Source organism: Rhinolophus ferrumequinum, chromosome 13, assembly GCF_004115265.2.
Source record: "Rhinolophus ferrumequinum isolate MPI-CBG mRhiFer1 chromosome 13, mRhiFer1_v1.p, whole genome shotgun sequence".
In the NCBI taxonomy this organism is placed as follows: domain Eukaryota; kingdom Metazoa; phylum Chordata; class Mammalia; order Chiroptera; family Rhinolophidae; genus Rhinolophus; species Rhinolophus ferrumequinum.
Window position 1 is genome coordinate 40,827,739 of NC_046296.1, and position 22,887 is coordinate 40,850,625.

Consider the following 22,887-nt stretch of genomic DNA (forward strand, 5'->3'; position numbering starts at 1 on the left):
ATTTCCCACATCATTAAGGATTCTTCCTGCAATGTGATTTTTTTTTTCTGTAACGTGATTTTAATGGCAGCCAAGTAGTCCAAGGAATGACTGTTTACACCATAATTTATTGAATCAACACTTCGTGTTGGATTTTTAGATCATGCCCAGTTTTGTGCTTTTGTGCACATTGCTGCAACGAACATCCTGTAGAAACATCAGCGAGCCCATTTCTGATTATTTCCTTAGGATAAATTCCTAAAAGTGGAATTGTTTTATGGCCTAGTTTTAATAAGGTCATTATCTCATATACTCTCTCTCTCTCTCTCTCTGTCTCTCTGTCTCTCTGTCTCTCTGTCTCTCTTTCCTTCCTTCCCTCCCGCCCTCCTTCCCCCAAATCAGAATAAACATTTGAATTGAAATCTGAATCTGAGATAAGAGTTGAAAAAAAAGGTACATATATTTTGCAAAGTTAAGTATTTCTAAAAAGCAGAAATTGGGGTAATTAAAGAGAAATGTATGTTTAAAAGTTAAAAGCACTCTTCAAAATAAACAGTGTGATTTTCAGAGTTATCAGTGACGTAGAACTTGTCTTCTTGAAAGCATTATTTCCTAAAGCATAGAAACAGAAAGTATGCCCTATGACATTTTTAAATGGGATCAGGGTGGAGAAACAGTAAAACTAATTTTATTGTCTCAAAATAATTTACAAAAATGAAAGTCAATTATCTATAAAATCTAGAAACCCTAAAAGATGGCATCTCATGAAAAAATAATGTCAATAATTATTGTCTTTAATAATATAAAAATTAGTGCTAATTATAGGAAAACTGCCATGAACAAACCCAGTGTGGTAAAGATTCACTTTGATTTTTTTTTTCTTTTCAGAGTGTGATGGAACACTGCAGGTTTTGTACCGGGACTCACTCGGTGGAGGGAGACTGTGCCTCTGCTTCCCCTGAGCGGCCCCCATCACAGGGTGGGAGCGGTGTGGGGTCAGGATTTGGTTGGTTTGGTTGGTTGGGTTTATTTATTTATTTATTTATTTATTTATTTATTTATTTATTTATTTTCACTTTATTTCAAGTTCACTTTCATTTGCCTAAAACTCAAGGACTATTCTTTGTTTACCGAGTACTCTATTTTATCCAACTCTCAACTCTATAAGATCTTGTCTACCCTTAATCTTTCAATTGTTTGCCTAAGACCTGCGTGGACAACGTGTTTAGATAGTAATACCTACAAGGAAGGGACCTTATGAAACTATAGTCTTAGCTTTATAGTGATAGGTAATGCTATATAATAATGACAACTTTTTGCTGGTATACGAAGGGTATAAAAAGTTCACTCCACCTTTCTTCTAAATGCCAAAGATTTAACTGTTTCCCAGATTTAACTTGTTTCCCAATCCTTTAATTTAAATGTTCTCAACACAAAAAAGAAATGGTACTTATGTGACATCATAGACATGTTAGCTAACACTATGGTGATGCTAATGTTGCAATATATGAGTGTATCAAATCAAAACATGGTACACCTTAAATTAACACAACATCATATGTCAATTATATCTTATAAAGCTGGAAAAAAATTACCAGTAGCCCATTTCTCTTTCCCAAAGCCAACCAATTTTGTTCACAAGCACCTAAATCTATCCTAGAATTGAGGACCTTTGAGTTTTCCCCCAAGAATGGCCTGTGAAATAAGGACTAAGGAGCAGTTCACTGGGGCAGATAATTATTTGAAGAGCGAAAAAAAAGCTACTAAAGAAAATTATTGTAGCCGAAAGGTATCTAGAGGTTAAACTAAGGCACAGCAAAATATGACACCAACTGTACAAACAAAAGCAAAAATAGATAAATGTGGCATTACTCATACAATGAAATATTATTTGGCCATAATAAAGGAATAAAGTACTGACACATGCTATCACATGGATGAATCAAACATATTATTATACGTGAAAGAAGCCAGATATAAAAGTCCACATATTATATGATTCTATTTATAAGAAATATCCAGAATAGTAGGCAAATCCATACAGAGAGAACGTAGATTAGTGGTTGCCAGAGACTGAAGGGAGTAGGAAGCTGGGGAGTTACTACTAATGAGTACGGGGTTTCTTTTTAGAGTGATGAAAAATTTCAGGAATTAAGACAGTGGTGATGGCTGCACAGCATTATGAATATACTACAAACCAATGAGTTGTACACTTTAAAATGATTAACATGGTGAATTTTATCTTGATTAAAAAGAAAATTGGTCAAAAAAAAAGAAAAAGACAGAAAAAGTAAACCAGAGAATGGAATGGGCCCTAAAAGACTGCATAAGAACAAAGAGAGGTTTTCAGAAGGACAAGGTTTGAAAAACTTGATTCTAGATGCAATTTACTTTGGAGCACTATTATAAATTAATGGCTAAAGAGATTTTTCAGTCTTATATCTACTAGTTATAGAAAACTAATAGATGATTTCTACATGTAATATGTGAAATTGTGAAAAAAAATCAAGAGAACATTTCAATTTATTGAGACTTTGAATATATGTATATGTAAGCAAACTGCATAAACCATCGTAATTGGAGTTTAAAACAAACTTGAAAACTAAGTTATAATTGGCCTATATCTATGATTTAAGTTCCATGAAAACATGACTTCAATGGATTAGTCTTTTCGTTTTCTGCACACACTGGACCATATTTTGAAAATTCTATTAAGTTCATTCTAAAATACAAAATAAAATGCAAGAGAACAAAAGCTGCTTTGATATTTACTTCTGCTGTTAATATCACTAACATTAAAACTATGTTTTTTAAATATAAATTCAGTATTTGTATTTGCCTCAAATGCCAGCCTTGCCAAGCTTTACATGGGTACCTATGATATACCACATATATAAGGATAATCTGCCATACATCTAATTTCATAAGCGTATCATTCCCATCATTAGTTTTTATTAGTGAGCACTCATGGGGTACATACTAAATTCAGTGGGGTGAGGATTTATTTTTTTTTCCTTTCCCTAGAGAAGCAATATATGATTTCACAGTGCATTTGTTGTACTAGAAAGATGCAACACAAAGACAAACTCATTCTTGACTTCTTGCCCATTCTAAGCTCCCAGGACAAGCCGAAAGTCAAGAGGCTTCTAATTCAGCAATTACCATAGCAACCAGTAGTCTTATTCAAAGGAAGAACAGTTCAAGTCTCTCCGCTTTTTCTATACCTAAGACATGTATACATTTATTAAAGGAAAAATTCAGGTACTTCTATGATTCCAAATATCATGTATTTTAAAGCTTCCAGAATATGCAAATTCCTACTGCACTGAAAATAAGTTGAAATGTGGGGATAGGGTACAATTTCTAGAATCTATACAGTAAGCTCTATGCAATAGCAAATCCAGCTTATAAGACTGGGAGAAGGAATTTTTAATGGAAGATTTTTAGTATAAGCATCTCTAGTATATATTAGTTTTCTATACATGCATTTATCTAATAGCAAAAGCCTCTTCTATAAAATCCTAAGAAATAAAGCACCAGAAAGATAAGAAGACTTTGTCAAGGAATAAAGTAGAAGTCATCCGAGGTTTTGATTTCCTAACTCTTAATACTCACTTTGGAACAAAGAGTAGACCATCCTCAGATATACGGAAAAGACAACAGATTTAGAGGATTTCATAACCTAACTTTTACATTGTCTAGATTTTTGCTTCTGATAAAAAGTCACCAAGGGAAATTCTTTTATTCCTTCATTTGAAGTATCTTCATGTAAAACTGACAGAAAATAATGATCCAAGTTTTAATTTGGGCCACTGCTTATATACTTTTTAATAATATAAACAAATATAACTATGTACTTTGGATTAACAAATATCTAGTTTTTTACCCTCTTAGGGTATTCATTTTGAGTCTAATAAACTTTCAAGGGGCAGAAATCAATCTGTAGGAAAATTTTCAGCAGGACAAGACTAATAAAAGGTATTGATAAGTATTAATCACCATACACGCATCATCTCTGTTAATTGTGGCAGGTGATCTTAGTTGATAAGAAAGAACTAAGAGAGTGAAAATGGGGTTTATATTCATGATCTATAGGAACAAAACATCTCAAATGCTCAGCCTTTATTAGAACCCAGAAGCAGACCCACCTTATAACATACATTCATCACCCTTTCTCCCCATAGAGATTGTGATGGCTTTCTCAGTGGTCTCCAACGATTCTGCCTTGTACTTTCTCACCCTCATATATTTTCTAGTGCTTTTGTCCTGTTAGGAATTAATGCCTCCCTTTCTCTCAGAATTTTCAAATACTTCCAGATCCAGTTCGGAATCCTGCTCCTCAAGGCCTTCCAAAAATCCGTTGTACCTCTCAATTCCTGAGCTATGTGACGTTTTCCATTGAGGTGGAAATTAGTTACATACTGTGTGGTTGGAGTTCTTAGAATGAATGGTGAACTTTCCTTCTTATCTAATTATTTTTTATCATGTAACTTTTCACATATTTAAGCTCCTTGAGGATAGTCTATCTTATATTTCTTTTCATTTGTCTACATTGAAGGTGCTATTAAGTATTTACTGATTTGAATTTATTTAAAACTATTCATCATTTTTTTCAATCATTCCATAGTGTTGATTTAACAAACTTAAAAAATATAGAGGAAGATGATGGTACTCCATTTCAAAAACTACTTTCTAAACCACTACCTTTGGCTAGTGCAAGTCATTTTTTAAAATTTTAATGTTCACAATTCAAATAATACTGAAGGTAACCAAAGAACTGTCATGGAAACATGTTGAGAAAACAGTTGATATGAGATATGAAAGGAACAAGAATGTAAATCCACGTGGAGCGGATAACAGAGAACAAGGAAAAGCTGTAACTGCAAGAAATCAACGTGAACAAAACTGGCAATGGAATGGGAATGAACTATTCTCGGCAGAACTCCTACCCTACCTGAGCAATTGCAGCAATTTCCTGTATGGTAACAGGATTGGGGAGTAAGGAATGGGATGCTCAGTGTAATCAGTGAGGAAATTAGTTCGTCTAGACCTCAATCCCTTCATCTGTAAAATGAATAAATGGGTACTGACTGCCTCCCAAGAGGCAGACCATGCAGGAGTTAGAAGTGCAGGCTTTGACTATTCATTATATAAGATGTTACCAATGGAGATAGCTGGATGAAGGGTACATGGAATTCCTTGTCCTATTTTTGTAACTTCCTGAGACTCTGTAATTATTTCAAAATAAAAGTGTTTAAAAGTCCAGGCTATGTAACCGGACCACAGAGGTTTGAATTAGCTGGATGACCTCAATCCAGTTATTTAACCTCTCTGGGCTTCAGTTTCTTCATCTGTAAAATGAGGATAATTACAGTACTTACCTCATAAGGTGTTGTATAGATTAAATAAGCTAATGCATGTAAACCACTCACAACAGTGCTTGCCACATAGTAGGGACTCAATCGTCAGCCATTATTAATGTTGTCATGATTTTTTAAAATTTATTCTAAGATGGCGTTCAGCTCCAGAATTGTGTATGTTAAGCTATCCGGGCAAATTTTTAGCTCAGGCATCTGTTTCCTCTCCATAAATTCAGACTCAATGTTACATTTCTATAGATATACCTGTATTTATTCTTTCAAAAATGGATCTATCACAAAGAACTTTTTGGAGAGGAGCCTTTAATGTATATTCTAGCCTGGCTTCCTGCTACGTCCCAGTCATGTCCATCCACCAGGTGGAGAATCATGCCTTATTTTTAAAAGTTCTCAAGGACAGCAGATTTCACGTTCTCTTCAGCTAATGCTTACCAGGGTCTTGAAGATGTCCGGAAATTATTCTTGGTACAGTTTACCCTTATTGACTCTTGGTCCCCGTGGATGTAGAACATATGTTTTAGAACTTTATACCTAAACATCACCTCCTGGAGCACTGTTTTTCCTTCTCTTTAATTTCCTTATAGGTACTATCTTCCAATGTAATCATCTTCATTCCTACTTCCTAGAGTTATTGTAAGGATTACATGAATTAGAATGCATTACAGCACGTAGCTCTGTACCTGGCTCATACGAAGCATTTAATGCATTTTTCTTTCCTTCTTAACCAAGGACTAAACTAAACTAATTATCTCCCTCAGAATGTGAGGCAGTTGAGGTATTCTAATTAGAATCTCATGGTGAATATAGAGGCAAGCTCACAAATCCTGAAGTTCTTATCTTTCATTTGGAGTTTTCAATAAAGCAGGATCATGAAACCAGATCCTAATTGTTCTTCCCTGCCCCCCATAGTCAATTTTTATCCAAATCCCAAATTTTTAGCTATTATGGTGTCTTTTAAAGCTTGGGTATTTTAAATCAAAATAGTTCAAGAAATATATATTATAAATAGACATCCTTTGTGAAAATTTTTTTCTTAGAATTATTCCTAGCCTCACCTAAACCTTACTCAGTCACATTTCCACTTAAAATGTTTTTTGCTCTTCTTATAGTTACTGTAAATGTGCTCCACCCTCCCTTTCAAAATGTGAAATCTTGTCAAAAAAGGCAGATTTTATAATATCAAACACCTACAGTAATATTGCAACATACTAAACCATAACTGTGAAAGAAAATTAATTCAGTAACAATGGTATCTTGTTACTTCAGTTTGCAACTCTCTTGTCTCTTTTCTAATGATTTTTAACGCCAGAACAGTCTGTATGCTTCTCACAATATCAGTGTTTTCCGCTGAATTTTCTCGTCCTATTCTTAAGATTCTATTCTGAAAGTGACAAAACATGAATGGGATAAATACCAAAGCTCAATTTTTTTAGATAACTACTACTTGAAGAGTAATTTAGAAATATTTTGTTTTCACTTTTAGCCTTCCTTTTTTCAAAAAGAACTTCATTTTTGTCATAATCAAATGCTATGAGAGAATGGTTAAATGAATTCTTTGACTTGCAACATCCTTTATCCTCAGATGCCACTACATTGCTGAGGATTTTTTTTCTTTAGTTCTGAGAATACAGCAAGACCCAGTTAAAGCAGCAGGCTTTCCTGAAACAAAGTTGCAAAACCTAAGTTTTGATAAAGATTGCCTGAAAACTGAATAGAATGAACAATGAGATTCTTCTATAAGAGAAAAAGAGTCTTCAAAAAAAAAAAAACAAGAAAAAAAAAAACAAAGCTTAACTAAAGTGATGTTTACCTTAAGGAAATACTGTACTCAGGGTAGAAGACACTTGTATATTGGACCCATGCACCAACTTCCTCTTCAGTTTCACTTTTTTGGGCTTCTGCTACTGAAAACAGATTAAATGATTCAAATCTTCTTACAGATACATGCCGTAGACAATTGTCCAGGTGTTTTTGCTTCAGAACCTTTGAAATAAAACCAAATATCACGGTCATATTACATAAATGTAAGTTGAGAGTTCAAAGTTTGAGTGGTACAGGGACTTTCACTTCCAATAATGGCCAATTAGATAGTTCAGAGCAACCTCTAATGAAGACAACTAGAAAAGATAGACAAAGTATTTTAAACATTACTTGAAGGCATTAGAGAGCAAAGAAAGTAGTGAAGATTTACCAGTATAATATCTTTAAGAGGAGGTAAATCTAGAGAGGTTTTTGCACTACTTTTATTGTGGGACATTTGTCAATTCCAAAAGAAAGAGCTGAGAAGATAAGCAGTACTTTTAACAGCTTGTAGAGTTAGGGGGTAAAATTTGAATCTCAAAGCTTACAACCTAGACAGGGGTAGTTATCTTCTTCAGAGCCCAGAGCCTGTGTGTGTGTGTGTGTATGTGTGTGTGTGTGTTTTAAGATAAATCAAATGAGTAATTTTGTTGTTATCGTTGAAAACTGGGTTTTTTAAGTAAGGAAGAAGGGGATACAGCTGTAGGATTCATGAAGTTAAGTAAAAATCCTGCAGTTCTGAATCTGAATAAAGTATAATAAAATGTAATGTGTTTCATTTTTTAAAACTATACATATCTTTCCTACTGACCACTGAAAACATCAAGAAACAAGGACCAAATCAGTAGCAATGAGCACACCTAATGTCCATATTGCTCTCTCTAAATATTACTTTCTAGTAAAACAAAGTAAGGCCCCTTGGAGAAATGTTAGGAATTGTATAAGATGAACCTGAGACACCCTACACACAAGAAAACAAGAAAGCCATACCAAATTAAGGACTATATTAAAAGGAATCCAGAGCAACCAATTTGAATAAGATCCATTGGCCAAAGATAAGACAGAGTAAGCATCAACTAAGATAATAAATGTAACAGAATCGAAACACATTAGTTCATAGCGATATTTTTTTAAATGCCTCATTGATGATCATGGAAGGATGCTAGAGAACCAACTTACTATTTTGAAAACCAGTAAATAAAGAGAAAGAACCAAGTATTTATCTGTTTTTCTCTATGAACTAAGAGTATCCAAATAGTAGATAAGAGGTAGTATCCCAAGTAATAAATGAAAAAGGAATGAAGAATTAGAATATCACCATTTTGACCCCCTCAGGAATTCTGGAACCTAGGTAACCATCACCAAGAAGAGAAATAACCAGACTTATACACTGAATACCGATGAAAATACGCAATACCATCATCTTGACCAACTAACAAGACAAAAAACATCAAATCTGAATCTGATCCTCTATATCTTATTGGAAATACAGGGATAGGGAACATATTACAGATCATCATCAAGGGCGATCAGCAAAATTCAAATTATGGGAAACTCTACAAGACAAAAAAAAAAAACACAACCAAAAAAAACACAGTTTCTTCGATAAATAAGTGGCAAGGGTTGAAAAAGAGACATAAGAGGGAATATTTAGATTAGAAAGACTTAAGAAACATATCAATCAATAACAGTATTTGGATCTTGTTTCAAAATAATCAAATTGTAAAGAAAAATTATGAGATAAAGGGGAAAATTTTTAAACTGGTCAGATATTTCATGACATCAAGAAATTATTCTGGGGATGATATGGTATTATAATTATGTGTTTTTAATGTCATCTTGTAAAGATACATATTGAAATATTTACAGAAAAAAATGATATGATATCTGAGATTTGCTTCAAAATAATCAGGATTGGGGATGTAATGAGAGAATAGAGATGAAACAAAGTTGCTCAGGAGTTTAAAATTATTGAGGTTTATGGGCATCTAAGTGATTATTAAACTATTCCCTCCAGTTTTATATATATTTGACATTTTCCATAATAGAAAAAGTTTTTAAAGATATAAAACACCCTAATAGTCATAAATAAAAAAGAACTTTAAAAAATCGAACGAAAACTCCAAATATATATAGAAAGTATGCAATATACTTCTGAATAACTATAACCAAAAAAAGAAAACACAATGAAAATTAGAAAGTATTTTGAACTGATTGATAACAAAAATACATTTCAAAACATAAAATGCAGCTAAATCTATGGTTAGAGGAAAATTTATGAAAAGATTAAATGTCAGTAAGCTAAGCAGCCACTGCAAAAATTAGAAAAAGAAGCAAGTGAAGGTCCCAAATGGGTAGAAGTTAATAAAGTAGAAAACAAACATAGCAGGGAGGATTAATATCAAAAGTTGATTCTTTAAAGCGATTAATAAAACTGATAAATCCATGATGAGACTAATAAGAAAAAAAAAGAAAGTCTAAATATCAATGTGACATAAGGAGATCACTATAGATCCTACAGGCATTAAAAAATTGCAAAGGGATATTATGAAAACTAACTTTGAAAATTTAGATGAAACGGACAAATTCATAGAAAAATACAACTACCAAAATTGGCACAACAAGAAATAGAAAGTCTAAATAGTCCTAAACTATTTTTAAAAATGAAACTCCAACTCCAGATTGCTCACCAGCAAATTACACCAAATGTCTAAGTAAGTATCAAGGCAAATCATACCACACTCTTCATTAAATCCTCAAATAACCCTCTGGGATAGATACTAATTATGTGAGAGAAGAAACTGAGGCAAAGGGATGTTAATTTGCTGAAAGTCAGAAAGCTAATAAGAGGAAAATCCAGGGTTCAAATCTAGGCAGTCTGACTGCAGAGCATGAACTCTTAACACCTCTACTTGTGGAGACTATCAGAGACTGGCATCAAACATCCATTCCAACTTCCTTCTGAGATACCTTTCTATATCATAAGGCTGAAGACTAACAACTACATTTCCCAGAATCCCTAGCAGCCAGAGTTGTAGATGTGAGTTTGGTTTAGCTAGTCAGATGCACTAACATGAGATTTGAAAGAAGAAAAGAAGGAAAGATGGTGGTAACTAACTACATTTGTACAACTTTTGCTGGTAAGACACTTGGTTCTTCTACAGCAGCTTTAGCAAAGGTCCCAGTGTGCACTCCCTAATTTAATGGAGAGAGAGAGGCAGCATAAGTGGTATACTTTTTTGCTGGTAGAGATCTAGCAGGCAACCTGTGTTTCTGGAGTCTAAAGTTCTGGCAGAAGCTTCCTGATCACTAAGAGAGGTCACAGGTAAAGTGATATGATCCTGGAAACAGCCTCAGGTTCTTCATTTTGGTAAAGGTGGCATTTCTCTTGGCAAGCCAGCTCTGTATGGTTCTGGGAGTTTGTGTTCTGGGACTCACACTTGTCCTGCTCCTCCTATCCCTCCAAAGATTTCTGTAAGCACTTAACTCACTATATTAAACCCTTTTCTGCTTAAAATAGGTAGAGCTGTTTCTCTTGTCTGAAAAGGAACCCTGGCTCCAATGATGCCACAATTCTTATATGTAAAAGATCAAACTGAGATCAGAACCAAGCAAGAAAACACATCATTATGAATATATCTTGAAGGAAAAAATATCTGTTTAAAATTTATGTATCATGTAGATTTAGAAGGGTTTTATTGTTGTTGTTATTTTAATGGACGATCAGGAAAGATTACCTCTCTTTGATTTGGTTGGTTTCTCTTTTTTTAAACAATGAATTGTTTTAAAAGCCTTTACCAAAAATAGGGTCTGATTGCTATTATCTGTCAACCATGGTCATCAGGAAGAAAAACAACAGAGCTTACTATTAAGAAAAAAAAAAGTAACTAAATTAAAAAAAAATTTTTTAATGTAAATATTACAAATTACCTTGGATCTTGTCCAATTAATATCCAAAAAGCAAATGCCTATTTAGACTAATTGAATTACTCTGATGTCAAGGTGTTTGGCACCATAAATCACTAAGGTAAAAAATTATTGAAGTCACCCCACATATAATATTGGAAGGGGCTTTTATAGCTCAGTAATTCCCATGATCTGCAATATGACAATGAGGTGATACTCAATGAAAGTAACAGACAATATGTTTAGGATAAATTTTAAAGGAAACATTTCTTTATGTAATCTATATACAATAAAGAAATTACAATAGAGGTCAAGTCAAATTACTTCTGATGTTTCTTTTTAGTTTAAAGATTCAGTTGTTTTAAGGCCATCAATATTTGCAGGTTTATGAGCTGGGAGGATACTCGAATCTCCCATCAACGTAACACCTACCATTTTTAGAGTATCTCCTTCCAACCCCCTATGTATATAATTAAATAATCTCCTAATGGAATTATCTGGGCTGAAGGAACACACTCAAAGTCAAGGCAGTTTCTCATTCCTCGAAATCAATGAGCTATTAAATCAAATATCAACGTTATATCAAGTTAAGTTCATGTCAAAATATTACATATCTGAAGGGGAGAAAAAAGCATTGAGTCCTAGGCCCATCAGGTTAACAATGTATACAACTGAACACACTGGAAGTCAAGACCCATTGATTAACCTGAAATGTTTATTTACTCAAGAACGAATTAAACTGAACATAATTAACTATGCAGGAATCCTGATAACCAATATTCTACTAAAAGCAGTATTACTGAGAAAATGAGCAAACTGCAGTAGGAGTTTGCTGCAAACTGCAGGAAACTGCAGTAGGAGAACATATCCCTCAAAGTTACATGAGTGCGAGTACCTTTCTAATTCTTCAAGCTGGGTCTCGCCCCCTGTAAGACAAGAATAATACCTACTTTGCAGCTTCTAATACAGTGCCCGACACACAATACATATAGACTGAATGCAAGGATTTGTGAAAATTAATTAAGACAATATATGCTACATGGAAAGGGTCTAGAGTAGGAACTCAATAAATAGTTGAATTTTTAACTAACTTCTGGTTAAAAAAGACAGACAGAACACACACAGTTACCTCCCATCCCTCCCAAACCCCCTAAACTACCAGTTAACAAGTAAAAACAACAAAAATCCAAAAGGACAAAGAGATTGGGAGGAGAAATGATGAGTGGTAGCTAAATTGGGACATCAGAGAAACTGAAATCTAAGTGCCAGCAGTGGGGAAGCCAAGAAAAACAAAATCCTACCGAACACTCAACAAAGACTCAGTTACTGGAGTAGTTATGAAGGCCAAAGTATAACAGTCAGGATAAAGGAGTAAGGCTAAACACAGACGTATTGGTTGAAAAACTCTTAAAAAGGTAGCTGTGAGTCCATCAGCAATGAATGCCAGGCAACTACCCTGCCTCCCCACAGTGCAACTCTGAAAAGTAAATTTCCAGAGAAAATGAATCATTAAAGTTCTGGTCATAACCAGCAAGCACAGAATGTTCTTCGTTCTGATCATTATCCCTTTTGCTCACTTAGCTTCCAGATGATAGGCAGCCAGTCTTCTATGTGCCAGAGAAAAGAATGAAAGATTTCTGTGGGCGATGTTGGACCAAGAGAAAAGACCTGTAGATACTGACATTTGGGATCGCCCAACAAAATGGCCAATTCCTTCAGAAATCACCCTATGGTAAAGAGGACTTACAAATTCAATCAGGATGGTCTGAAACCAAAAGAGTGCTTAATTGTGGGGCCCAAAAGGAATACTAATCCCCCTCTGAGAGTCAGAGGGCCCCAGAAGAATGAAGCAGATGAGCACAAAAGTCAACAGGCATAAATGAACACCAAGGTTAGGACTTTCTCTAGAGATCTTATCGAGAAGTAAGAGGAATTAGCTCTATCCAGGTCTCAAGATAGAAGACAGATAAAGGAGAGTCAAACACGGTCAGAAGAGAAAGCATCTAACATTCTCTATTTCTTCAACCAGGAGGAGGAAAAGAGGTTAACATTTCCGTCAAGAAGAAGGGCCCACCATCCAAGACAAAACAGAAAAATCCCACTGAGGATGCAATGTAACCAGGAAGAGTTACAATAGCGACAATAATAGCTATTATTTATTGTGAGTATGATGTGGCAGATTCTGAGCTAAGAATTTGACAATAATTAATTCCTCAAAACAACCCTCCAAAGTGTGTTCCTGCTCTCACTTAATACATGAAGAAGAAACTGAGGCTTAGAAAGTAAAAAGTTGCCCAAATTTCTACAATTTATGGGAGACTTACTTATGCCACCTTAAATCCTATGTTGTGCAAGGATTTAAGGTGGCTTAGAAAGACGCACAATACAAGACATCATTCATTAAAGATGGATGAAGAAAAAGGGAAAGCAAGGGGAGGGATATAAAACGAAGTCAGGAATAAAGGTGAAACAAAAGTACATTCCATAAAGAGCTAAACACTTGATGCAGGAGATCAATGAAGAGCACAGAGTAAGTGGTGGACGTAGGATGGGAATCCACATACATCTGACATCAACGCTCTTTCCACTGTGCCAGGACACTGCTTAAATATTCTAAATTCTGCAATAATGCTCAATGAAAGTTCGAAACATTAAGACATTATCCTATTCCACTTATCATTTTAGTAATAAATAACTTGAGAAAAGGGAATTATATAAAGATAGAAAAGGCAAGGGGTTTTAGAAAGTAACCCAGGCCTAAGTTCAGAGAAAGAAGGTTATAAACCTTATAAAGTGTGGAGTCTGAACTAGAACCATGAGGTCAAGTGAGTACTTAGAGAGGGCAGCCTCCTAAAATGGCAAGAAAACTAGGGGTGAGAGAGCTATATTGACACTTTTCTATCAGGAATTTAAAAGGAACAAGGCAATAGTAAATGAAATCCAGGTAGACAGAGTGAAAACTTTGAGGTTGTTTGAAAGCTCCAGAAAAAAATGAATGGGGAAAAAAATGTTCTCACCACATACACACACACACACACAAAAGGTGATGGATGTGTTTGTTAAATTGATTGTGGGGCGGGGGGCGGTGGTCTTTCACAAGTATACATATATCAAATCATCATGCTGCGCCTTTTAAATATCTTACAATTTTATTTGTCAATTATATCTCAATAAAGCTAAAAAGTTTCAAATAACAAATTATTTAATCTTAGTAAAGTTCATATAGAAGCATCATTTTTAAGACTCAAAACTGTTTTTTTTTAATTAATACATATTTTTTAATCTTATTGGGGAATATTAGGGAACAGTGTGTTTCTCCAGGGCCCATCAGCTCCAAGTCATTGTGCTTCAGTCTAGTTGTGGAGGGCATAGCTCAGCTCCAAGTCCAGTCGCCGTTTTCAATCTTTAGTTGCAGGGGGCACAGCCCACCATCCCAGGTGGGAATTGAACCGGTAATCTTGGTGTTGAGAGCCTGCGCTCTAACCAACTGAGCCATCCAGCCGCCCCTCTGAAAGCGGCAGCTCATTGTCTTCAATCTAGTTGTGGAGGGCGCAGCTCACTGGCCCATGTGGGAATTGAACCGGGAACCCTACTGTTCAGAGCTCGTGCTCTAACCAGCTGAGCCATCGGGTCGCCCAAAACTACTTTTAAGATTGAGAATAAATCATAGATTTCTGGTCCTAATTTAAATAAAATGAGCCATATAAAATTTAGAAAAGGTGGCTAAAGGATATAACCTTTGAAAAATTATTACATTGACTTTTTGAAAAAATATTAATACAGTGTAATAAATTTTAGAGCTCTGTGAAATGAAAAAGACAAATGCTTTCACACCTAGGTGTTTTCACACCTAAACATTTTTTTTCTTATTCCACAATTAAAAGTTCATTTCTTTCAAAAGTATTAGGGGAATACTTTGTTTTTAGACTGATAAGTACATACTTTTAAATTTTAAATTCAAGAAAACATTCATGTTCACCTTTCTATGCTCAAGTACCATTCTAAATATTTTTAAGGAATCTAATGAAACCAATTATTAATCTTAATTAATTAAGATTAATTAATCTTAATTAATCTTAATAAATCAGAGAGATGAAGAAGAACATAAAAAAAAAAAAACTAAAAACAGTTTTGAGTCCTAAAAATGATGCTTCTATATGAACTTTACTAAGATTAAATCACTGACTTATATGTCAACATGGTTTGAATAACGGGTTGGGTGAGCATTACATGTAGACCTTTATGGTTAAAGTATGCACATGCTCTACAGAGCTTGCAAAAATCTATGTCATCTGTGACTAGCAGTATAAAATTCTATAATCACTTGAAATGTCAGTTTAACCTCAACAATGTGAAAAACTCCTTAAATGCAATGATGTATAAAATTTATCAATAAATAATTCTCTATTTAAAAAAAAAGGGGGGAATGAAAGAGCTATAAGGACCCTGCTCAGCCCTGCTGCAGGATGCTGAGAGATGCCAATAAAAACCAATAGTCTCTCTCTCTTGGGTGGCAGGGTGACTCGGTTGGTTAGAGCACAAGCTCTTAACAACAGGGTTGCCGGTTCGATCCCACATGGGCCAGTGAGCTGCGCCCTCCACAACTAGATTGAAGGACAACGATGGAGCTGATATGATGAGCCCTGGAGAACACACAACATGTTCCCCAATAAAACTTATTTAAAAAATAATAATAGATTACTGCTTTAAAAAATAAACAAACCAATAGTCTCTTAGCTCCCCGCTTGTGTAGGGATCCAAACCACAATCCTCAGTGACAATCCTCAGTGCAAGATCTACAGGTACACCATACAACCCTTTCTAAGACATGGTCTCTTGGTGTCTGTTTGCCATTTTCTACAACAGAATCAGAAGGCCCAAACAGAGCACAAAATACAGTAGCAACTCTCGAACTCTCTGGATTACCAGACACTCTCCATTCTATTAAATATTCAGAGGAGGCCATGTGAACTGAAAGGTAGTGGCCAATGCACTCTTCTTGCCTTACCCTGTTGTGTGCTTGCCAAGTTATTGTGCTTCTTCACAAGCTTTTTTATACCAACAATTCTTGTTATTGTTATTAATTAAAAAACTAAATTACAAAAACTAATGAAATAGTAATTATTAGTAGTCATACTCATTATTTCATTTTATTTTCATGTTCCTTTCATAAAAACTAAGTCTTGGAAAGATAAAGTGAAGTTTGCTCGATAAAGGCAAGTTGCTTAAAAATTTACTATTAATATAGGTGTAGGCAGCCAATCATAAAAATCTAGAGAACTAATTATAAATATCTAGACGGATTTGGCACTCAGAATGTAGCTTCACTTTAGAATATGGATCGTTTATATGATTCAGTTCTTTAACCAACTTTCTCAATTAACCAACCCAAGTAAGAGGTCTTCTGTTGTACAGCAATATTGTTCTGGGAATAACTTTCGGTCATTTGGAATTGTTTGTCTGGTAGTCAAGTGTTTTTCCTCAAAAGTGAAAAAAAATAGTTCTTCCTTCCCATGACTTTATTTCATCACATCTAAGACATCATTGATTATAAGATTCAACATTTTTTTTCTTCCTTCTGATGTTATATAGAATAGCCCAGTGTGCCATCAACTGAAAAACATATCCCAATTTCAAAGATGTTAGAAGTAAAACAATGCATCTTGGGATAGATGAAAAATGTTTGAAAATAATCATGTTTATTGTAAAAGAAGTTTAAATACAGAAGAGGAAAAAGCTCACTCAAAATATGGGCCACTTAAAAAGTTGTCCTTACTCTCAGGCTTTCCTCAACACTTAATATCTACAAAAATCCAACTAGCCAGGCCCTGTGCTAAGTGCAGAGCATAGATTCATAAAATATCTTTTCCCAGGGAAAACTCCCACTCTAGTGAGAAAGATGGATTCTGATCAAATGATCGTAAAACAATGCAATATGGGGTTCACTGAAAGAGTGAGCTAAGGATCTAACTCAATCCAAAGGAGTTAGGAGAGGCTTCACAAAAAAGGAAATTGAAATGGAGGTCTGAAGGATAAACAGTCATTCACCAAGTAGAGAAGATAAAAAGACTCTAAGCAGAGGGCACATGTGTACCAAAACATTAAATGTCAAAGCATGTGGGAAGGTCAAAGGGCAGCCATAGCTGAAACGTCTTTATTCTTGCACAGACAGCAATTCAGGATGAACATAAGTGCTGGTCAACTAGAGTTTTTACTATCGTAAGAATCACTGAAGTCATCACAATAAGATTTGATTAATTTAAGGCCCTAGTTTATTCCTGTGACAATGATCTATGAGACCACTCATTTTATTATTAAATGCATCAGCAAAGCAATGATCTTTGAGTTATGTCATGACAGCACTAGAAGGCCATCGTATGAAAAGATGTCTCCAGACAACTGCAAACAAAGTAACCCCCAAAATACTAAACGCACCGTCTCAAGTAAAGTGGCAATCGCTGGGAAACTCTTCTGAAAATACAACGGTCAGAAATGGAAAGTGTCCTCTTGAGTCACGTTTTCGGCAGGAAGCCTCAGGCAGAGGCATAAGACTGGTGGGCAGAACAACAAACAGATTTCACTTCAAGCAGTTTGGGAAGAGGGTCAGGGACGTCAAATCAGAAATCTGTCAAACCTGCACATGACTGAAGTTACGCGCCAACAGCAGCAACTTGGAAGTACGAGAAAATAACTGGCATGAAACAAACCAGTCCACCTTGGACAGCGAGAATCTCGCTGATCACGTCAAACTCCAAGCATGTAACTTTCACCTCCCAGCACTTGCTACTCCCTTCACTCTCCCCGCTACATTAGAAACCAAGGCAACGCGTGCAACGTCACGGTCCCAACATAGTCAGCCACGCAGATCTCCAAAAGAGGGGCCAGACTTCGGGCAAGAATCAGGCGGGGGGGAGGAGTTAAGAAGCAAGAAGAAACCTGGGGAAGGAAGTGAAACAGAAGCGGGAAAGAAAAGCAGTATGTGGATGGGAGCGGCGGTCCCACCAATCCGATTGGCGAGCAAGGAGAAAAGTCCCCCAAATGTAGACAAATGTCTAGAAATGGGTTTTCTACTTGGATCTGGGTTTCCCAGAAACTCAGCGTTGGCTGCCCCTTCCCCGCCCAACCCCACTTGATTCCTCCCTTTTGATGGGACGCTTAGGTAAAGTAAGAGGGCATTTGTCAGGTGGCTCCCGGCAAAACTGTGAGGGAACTCCCAGAGCTGCCGGTCGCACGCCCCACACCTGCGAGGGGAGTGGCCAGAGGCGGAGGTGAGGTGAGTGGGTTCTTCCTTACCTGCCGCAGGAGCTTCCACCTGGCGGCTCCTAAGGGCGCTGAGTCTGCGGGTCCCGGAGCCGGGCCCCCGCTTGCCGAGCCCTCACCCGAGGAGCCCTCAGCCTTGCTGGCCTCGGCCTCAGTGACTCCAGACTCCATCCCGCTGGAGCCACTTCTACACGAGCTGCCGCCACCACAGGTCTCCCCTGCCAGGACCTGCCTATTTCTTCCCTGTCAGGACCTGTCAAGCCGAGCCTCCCTCCCATTGCCCTCCCCCAAATCCGCATTTCCGGTTTTCTCGTCTCCTTGGCAACCAGGCCAGCGCTGCTTGCGTCATTGCACCATTTTGCGGGTGGCCACCTTGAGTGAGGGCGGGCCAGAGGGTGAGGAGCTGTGGCAGACACTGCCCCTCTTTAGTCTCTTCTCCCCTGCCTCATCTAGAGCTCAGAATACTAGCAAAGAATCAAGTGGATTTTATTTTTGCGGATTAAAGAACCCTGGAGGAGGGGGGGAGGGGGGAATTCATTCTTGACCACAATAAAGATGGCGAAATCTGCTTCGTGCTCGTGCTAGATTGGGGTTACGTAGACCGGCGTGCTGCAAACCAGCTCCGGGCGGCTCTGGGTAGGTTTGGGTTCTGAGAGCTGCAGAACACAGACTTCGGCTGCACACGACTGAGGTCCGACCTCCGTTCCTTCCTAAGAGCTTCGGGTTCTTCGGCCTGCCTTCACTCGTTTTGGTGTCCAGAGCCAGACTTTCAATTTGCGTACGTATGGATGGCGTCTGCTGGGGGTCTCTTCCCTTCTCCCCTTCCTCCCCGCACCCAACCATCCCGTAGTCCCTGGGTCCTCGCTTTTTGACCGATTGCCCCTTCACTGCGTGGCACATGGTATACCACCCCCTTTCGCACTCGAGTCACCTCATTTCAGGGGTGGAGAGTTTCACGGGCAGAATGAATAGTTTCTCCCGGGAACACCCGTTCGTCGACCCCACCCCCATCCCTAGCCTCGCATTCTGTTTTCTGCCTGCGGGTGAAAGATGGATTGACGCTACCCGCATGGATATAGTGACTTAGATTATTTATTTATTCATTGGTATTTATTTTGCTGGTATCGGCTGCTGATCTCCCCCTACCCGCACTCGCCCAATATTTTGCTGCGACACGGAGATTAAGGGGAGGCGGGGGCGTTGGCGTAGTAGCGGATCAGAACCGTAGTGAATCTGACTCAGGATTGTACCTTCGATACGGAGGGGCATTTTGTGGCATACTTCCGTGATGATATTCACCACTATGCAGCATATCTAGATTTTTCCCATCCGAATAATAGTAGCCACCATTTATTGAATGGTTACTACGTGCCAGGCACTGTGTTAAGATCTTAACATAAATTGTCTAATTTTATTCTTACAATAACAACTCATAAGGTAAATGGTATCGTTATCTCAGTTTTACAGATGAAGAAACTGAGGCACAGATAGTAAGTGCAGGAGTGAAGAGCTGAAACCAGGTCTCTGACTTAACTACTTACTGGCTTTGATTAACTTGAAGGGTTAATAAGAACCAACTTCCCAGCAGAAATCAGAGATGGCGTCATATTTTATTTGTGCATCCTGAAGTGGTTTTTGGTTTTCACTAAATAAATACCTTTTTATGTTAAAGTCCAATCGTCCAAGATTTGGAGCCAAACCAGTTTGGAATTTTTGCTCTATTACTTAGTGTCCAAGTGACCTGGGGCAGTTGGTTAAACTTACCAGTACCACAGTTTGCTCATCTGTAAAATGAACATCATAATAGCTACTCTATCAGGTCCTTATGGGGTTCAAATTAGACAAAGTGTATAAAAGCATGTGGCACAAAGCAAATGCTCAACATATAGTAATTCCCACCCCCCACACACACACCTTTCTTAAGTAATTAAGCTTTTCCAGTTTATCCTCCATATCCATACCAAACATATGTTCTCATTTATGTAAGATCAAAGCCATTTTGCCTTTTAAAGCCCTCAGTTTCTGAGATGCCCCCATTAAGTCTATGTATATTTGCAAATTTTTATTTTGTTTTTTGTTTTCTGTTTTGTTTTGTTTTTTTAGTTTGCCCCCATGTGTACCAGAAACAGTGCTGCATAGTTTGAACCATATAGGATTGACTTTACAAATGAGACATTTAAGTTACGTCTGCTGAGAAGTATGATTTGAATGAAACTCTGATTTATAGAAGTTTTCAGATTTTTTAACCTGAGTTCTCAGCTGTCTGCAGTTACTCACTACCTGAGGGGTGCATGGCCCTGAAGGGGAGGGATAAGAACTGCGGCTCTTAGATGCTCTGAGAACCCGCTACTGTAAATTATACCTATGAAATCATTCATGTGCTGGCAGCCCCAAAGGGAGCATAAACCAGGGACTTTGAGACCATGCAGCAGAAGAGCAAGTTATTTCTCCAAGCTTTGAAGTATAGTATTCTTCATCTTGGGAAATGCATGCAGAAACAGCATTTGAATCACTGTAACTTCGCTGATCATTATTACAGTAGAATAAAATTGAAAAAATGTCACCTAACCAAGTGTCTGCAGAATAAACCCAAGATATCAGAGTTAGCAAGAAACATCCCAAGTCGGAGCTTCTCATGTAAGGTATGGACTCTTTAAGTTAACCTACTTGTAGGTCATTAGCATTTTTAAAAATAATTCTAGTTTGATTTTTTTTAAATGTTCGGGCTCAATTGTCTGTACTCAAATATAAGTATAAAAGAATATTTACATATATTTGTAGAGCTCTAATGTAATATATAAAAATACAGATTTATAAAAAGTGATTCACCTTAGAATTGCCTTAGTGTGCCTACCAGTGCAATTCAAAGTATAATTCAGTTTTCTAAAATTCCTAGATTATAATTGCTCTTAATAAAATCTAGTAATATGCTAATTGTTTTATGAATACCAAATTAGCAAACTTCAGTAAAGGCTATGTACTTGTGTGTTACTTCTGTGTAAAAAAATGAAAAAAAAGGACTTGCATTTTTGACTACTTGGATCCTTTTTAGGAAGATGCTTTTAAACTTTTGTACTTTGGCCAGACCCCAAGCTGCAAGACGTGATCTCAACCTTGAGAACCTGATTGCCCCTAATTGTAGAGGTACCACACATCTCGGTGCCTGGGACAGTCCTGGTCTAAACCTGTTGTCCCCGTGTAATTATTAATGGTCTCCCTTTTCCTCTCAGAAGTGTCCTGGTTAGGATGGTAAATTTTTGCTCATTCTACTTGTTTGAGATTAAGTTATTTATGCTGCTGCCTCTTTGACATACCTCCCCTACCCCTATACTTGTTATGGTCCTTAGCTTCCTTAAATTATATTTGGGGTGATATTCTTGCAATACTTAGAATATTTTATTTTAATTTCTAGTTTTGTTTTGTTACATACTGATTTTTCTTCTTACTCTGTTTTGACTTCCTCATTTTTAATTGTAAAATAGTGTGATATAAAATTTGCCATTTAAACTATTTTTAAGTGTATAATTCACTGACATTAATTATATTCACAGTGTTGTGTAGCCATCACCACAATCTGTTTCCAAAACCCTGACATCAGGCAAAAAAATATACCCATTAAGCTATATGCTACCTTTCCTGAGCCCTTAGTAACCTTTAATCTACTTTGTCTTTATGAATTTGCCTATTCTAGATAATTCATATAAGTGGATCATAATATTTACCCTTTTGTGTTTGTTTGGCTTATTTCACTTAGCATAATGTTTTCAAGGTTCATCCATGTTGAGGATATCTGAATTGCATTCCTTTTTATGGCTGAGTAATATTCCATTGTATGTATATACCACATTTCGTCTATTCATTCATCTGTTGTTGATAGACACTTGAGTGCCTTCGATTTTTAAAAACAATTTTTTAACCTTATTTTAATCAGTTTGTCTGTTTTTTTATTTAATTTTTGCTCTTCTCGTAGCTCATACTTATTTGTTGTGGGTTTTGTGTGTGTGTGTGTTATTTTGTTTTTCTGCTTTTAACTTTTTATCTTTTACTTCCTCCATTTTAGTCTTTCAGATTATTTTTCTTTTTATAGCATGTTAGCTTAGTTTAACACTGACACATTACTTATTCAGAAATTCTTTATGCCATCTTTTTATTTCATTTTTACCTTTTGTGTGTGCACACACACATGCAACTGTATCCTACTTTAAAAGATAAACTTTTAAATTTTACCTATTGGACACATGTTAGACCTTTAGATCATTTTATTTTGCACATGTTTAGAACATTTTGTCATCTTGTGCTTTTATCTTTAGTGTTAGTTTATAAATAGTAGGCAGGAATTACCATCGGAGTGACAGCTGTGAGATTAGCTCACACCCTATGCGGGAGGTGGACTCTTTTTTTTCCCCTCCATCTACCCCTGAAGCAACTTTTCATAGATACCTATCACCTAGAAACTTTGTCCTGACTCAGTGACTCCATTCTTTTACCTGATAAAGGGTCCTGCTTTCACATGTCATATGTCGACCATTCCTTCTGTGAGAAATGATATGATCTAAAAGCTGTG

At 36.6% G+C, this 22,887-nt stretch overlaps 2 protein-coding genes across 6 annotated transcripts in view; one reads left to right on the top strand and one right to left on the bottom strand.

Annotated features, from left to right (window-relative positions):
* CAMKMT (calmodulin-lysine N-methyltransferase) overlaps nt 1-18,622 on the bottom strand; it is a 332,239-nt gene extending 313,617 nt beyond the window's left edge. Inside the window, 4 exon segments of the mRNA XM_033125648.1 lie at nt 7,168-7,340; nt 18,357-18,513; nt 18,515-18,556; nt 18,558-18,622. Coding sequence (XP_032981539.1) covers nt 7,168-7,340; nt 18,357-18,513; nt 18,515-18,556; nt 18,558-18,622 — 437 coding nt within the window.
* A 125-nt stretch (nt 18,623-18,747) lies between these two features.
* PREPL (prolyl endopeptidase like) overlaps nt 18,748-22,887 on the top strand; it is a 32,153-nt gene continuing 28,013 nt past the window's right edge. The window contains exons 1-2 of one of the 5 annotated variants that reach the window (XM_033124406.1): nt 18,748-19,101; nt 20,427-20,965. In XM_033124406.1, coding sequence (XP_032980297.1) covers nt 20,747-20,965 — 219 coding nt within the window. In that variant the 5' untranslated portion in view covers nt 18,748-19,101; nt 20,427-20,746. The remainder of the gene's footprint in view (nt 19,102-20,426; nt 20,966-22,887) is intronic. The other 4 variants (XM_033124405.1, XM_033124404.1, XM_033124408.1 and 1 more) reach the window with 4 other exon arrangements.